The sequence below is a fragment of the Antrostomus carolinensis genome, unplaced genomic scaffold (genome assembly GCF_000700745.2).
Source record: "Antrostomus carolinensis isolate BGI_N321 unplaced genomic scaffold, ASM70074v2 scaffold27540, whole genome shotgun sequence".
Taxonomy (NCBI): Eukaryota; Metazoa; Chordata; class Aves; order Caprimulgiformes; family Caprimulgidae; genus Antrostomus; species Antrostomus carolinensis.
The window spans coordinates 7,107-8,760 of record NW_010286856.1 but is presented as its reverse complement, the minus strand read 5'-3'; the positions used below and the strand labels follow the sequence as shown (position 1 = coordinate 8,760).

The following is a 1,654-nucleotide window of genomic DNA, read 5'->3' as shown; positions in this document are numbered from 1 at the left end:
TGTGGAAGGGGGCAGCAGCAGGGCAGGACACGGGGTGACGGGTCCCTGCACCCCACATCTGCACCCGACCCCTCACAGGAGCGTGTCTCTGCAGATCCTGGAGAAGGGCAGCCCATACCCGCTGATCATCCTGCCCCAGTTCGGAGGGTACTGGATCGAGGACCCGGAGAACCTCGGCACACCCACCTCCTCCGACAGCAGCATCTGTGAGGAGGAGGAGGAGAACCTCAGCCCCAGCACCTACGGCTACAAGCTGGAGTGCAAAGGAGAGGCCAGAGCCTACAGGAAGCATTTCCTGGGGAAGGTGGGTGCCCCCACCGCAGGGGACAATTGGGTGGCTGGAAACTGCATGCCCTCCCCTAAGAAAACAAAGAAATCCTAAAATTGTGGGCAGAAGGGGCCAATGTTGCCAGTTCTCTCTTTGCCAGGAGAGGAAGAGACCAGTGGGTTGGCAGCCATGGCAGTGATGGCCACACACGCAGGCTTGGCTGGGGGGGACCCCCAGGGCGCTGACTGGGGACATGGGGTACCGTCTGCGGGGATGGGGGGCTCGGCCGGACTCAGGGGACACAGTGCAGCAGCTGCCTGCCCACCCCCCAGGTTGCAGACCGGGAATCCTCCTTCTCCCTCTGAAGGAAGTGGGAGCAGAGTGCTGAGGTTCATGGGCAGAGGGATTAAAGGAGAGGGTGCGAGTCTGTGTCCCCAAGGGGTGGGAGGGTGTCAGGGTGGCAGACGTGCCCTCTACTCCCAGCCAGGGTGGGGGCCATGTCCCTGCCATCGATGAGCTGCCCTCCCCAACACTAATGCACTGGTTTCTATTTTTAGGATCATTTAAATTTTTATTGTACCGCCAGCAGCTTAGGAAATCTGATCCTTTCTGTTAAGTGTGAGGAGGCAGATGGCACTGAATATTTACGGATTATACTCAGGTATGGAAAAAAAAGCGCTTTGTTTAACCAAATGCTTTCTCTTTGGGAGTCCCTTGTTCCGTATGTACCATCATCAATGCTGGAGCGGGGCTGGCAGCGTGCTGGCTGTCACACACCGAGGGGCTCAGCGGGGTGGGAAGCAGCAGCATCCTCCTGTGCTGGGACTGCCTGAGGCCCGATAACGAACACGAGACTTTGATCCGTTGCTAAATCCACTGGAACTGAGTGTAAACCTCTCCATGACGCAGGATAATCCCAGGCACATCTCTTGCCATCGCGCTGTAAGCTGTGACAGGACCCAGCGCTTCTGAACCGTTGTGTCACTTCCCTCCAAACTATGAATATTTTAAGAGCTGCAGAGATGAGAAGTCAAGCTGAGCCTTTGCTCACTAACCAGGCCAACAGCTCCGGCAGAACCCCGTTTCCCAACAGCCAGTGGAGCATCGCCGCGTGCGCGCCGCAGGGCTGGCGAGCGGGGGCTGCATCCAGCGTCTCTTTGCCTTAGACACTCCCCGACATCTGCTCCTTTCTGTTTCTTTGTCAGGTCCAAAGTGAAGACGCTGCATGAGAGGATCCCTCTGGCAGGGTTTAGCAAACTTCCCAGCATCCCCCAGATTGCAAAGGTAAAATGCTGGGCTGGGCTGGGATACCTGCAGCAAAGCCCGCACCGCTGCGCCTTGGACAGCATTGGGTGGCGTTGGGTGGTGTTGGGCGGCATTGGGTGG

At 57.9% G+C, this 1,654-nt stretch overlaps 1 protein-coding gene across 1 annotated transcript in view; it reads left to right on the top strand.

The window, feature by feature from the left end:
- Window positions 1-1,654, top strand: part of RAP1GAP2 (RAP1 GTPase activating protein 2) — an 11,592-nt gene that overhangs the window by 4,203 nt on the left and 5,735 nt on the right. Inside the window, exons 5-7 of the mRNA XM_029087354.1 lie at window positions 95-304; window positions 826-929; window positions 1,474-1,552. Of these exons, the coding sequence (XP_028943187.1) occupies window positions 95-304; window positions 826-929; window positions 1,474-1,552 (393 nt within the window). The remainder of the gene's footprint in view (window positions 1-94; window positions 305-825; window positions 930-1,473; window positions 1,553-1,654) is intronic.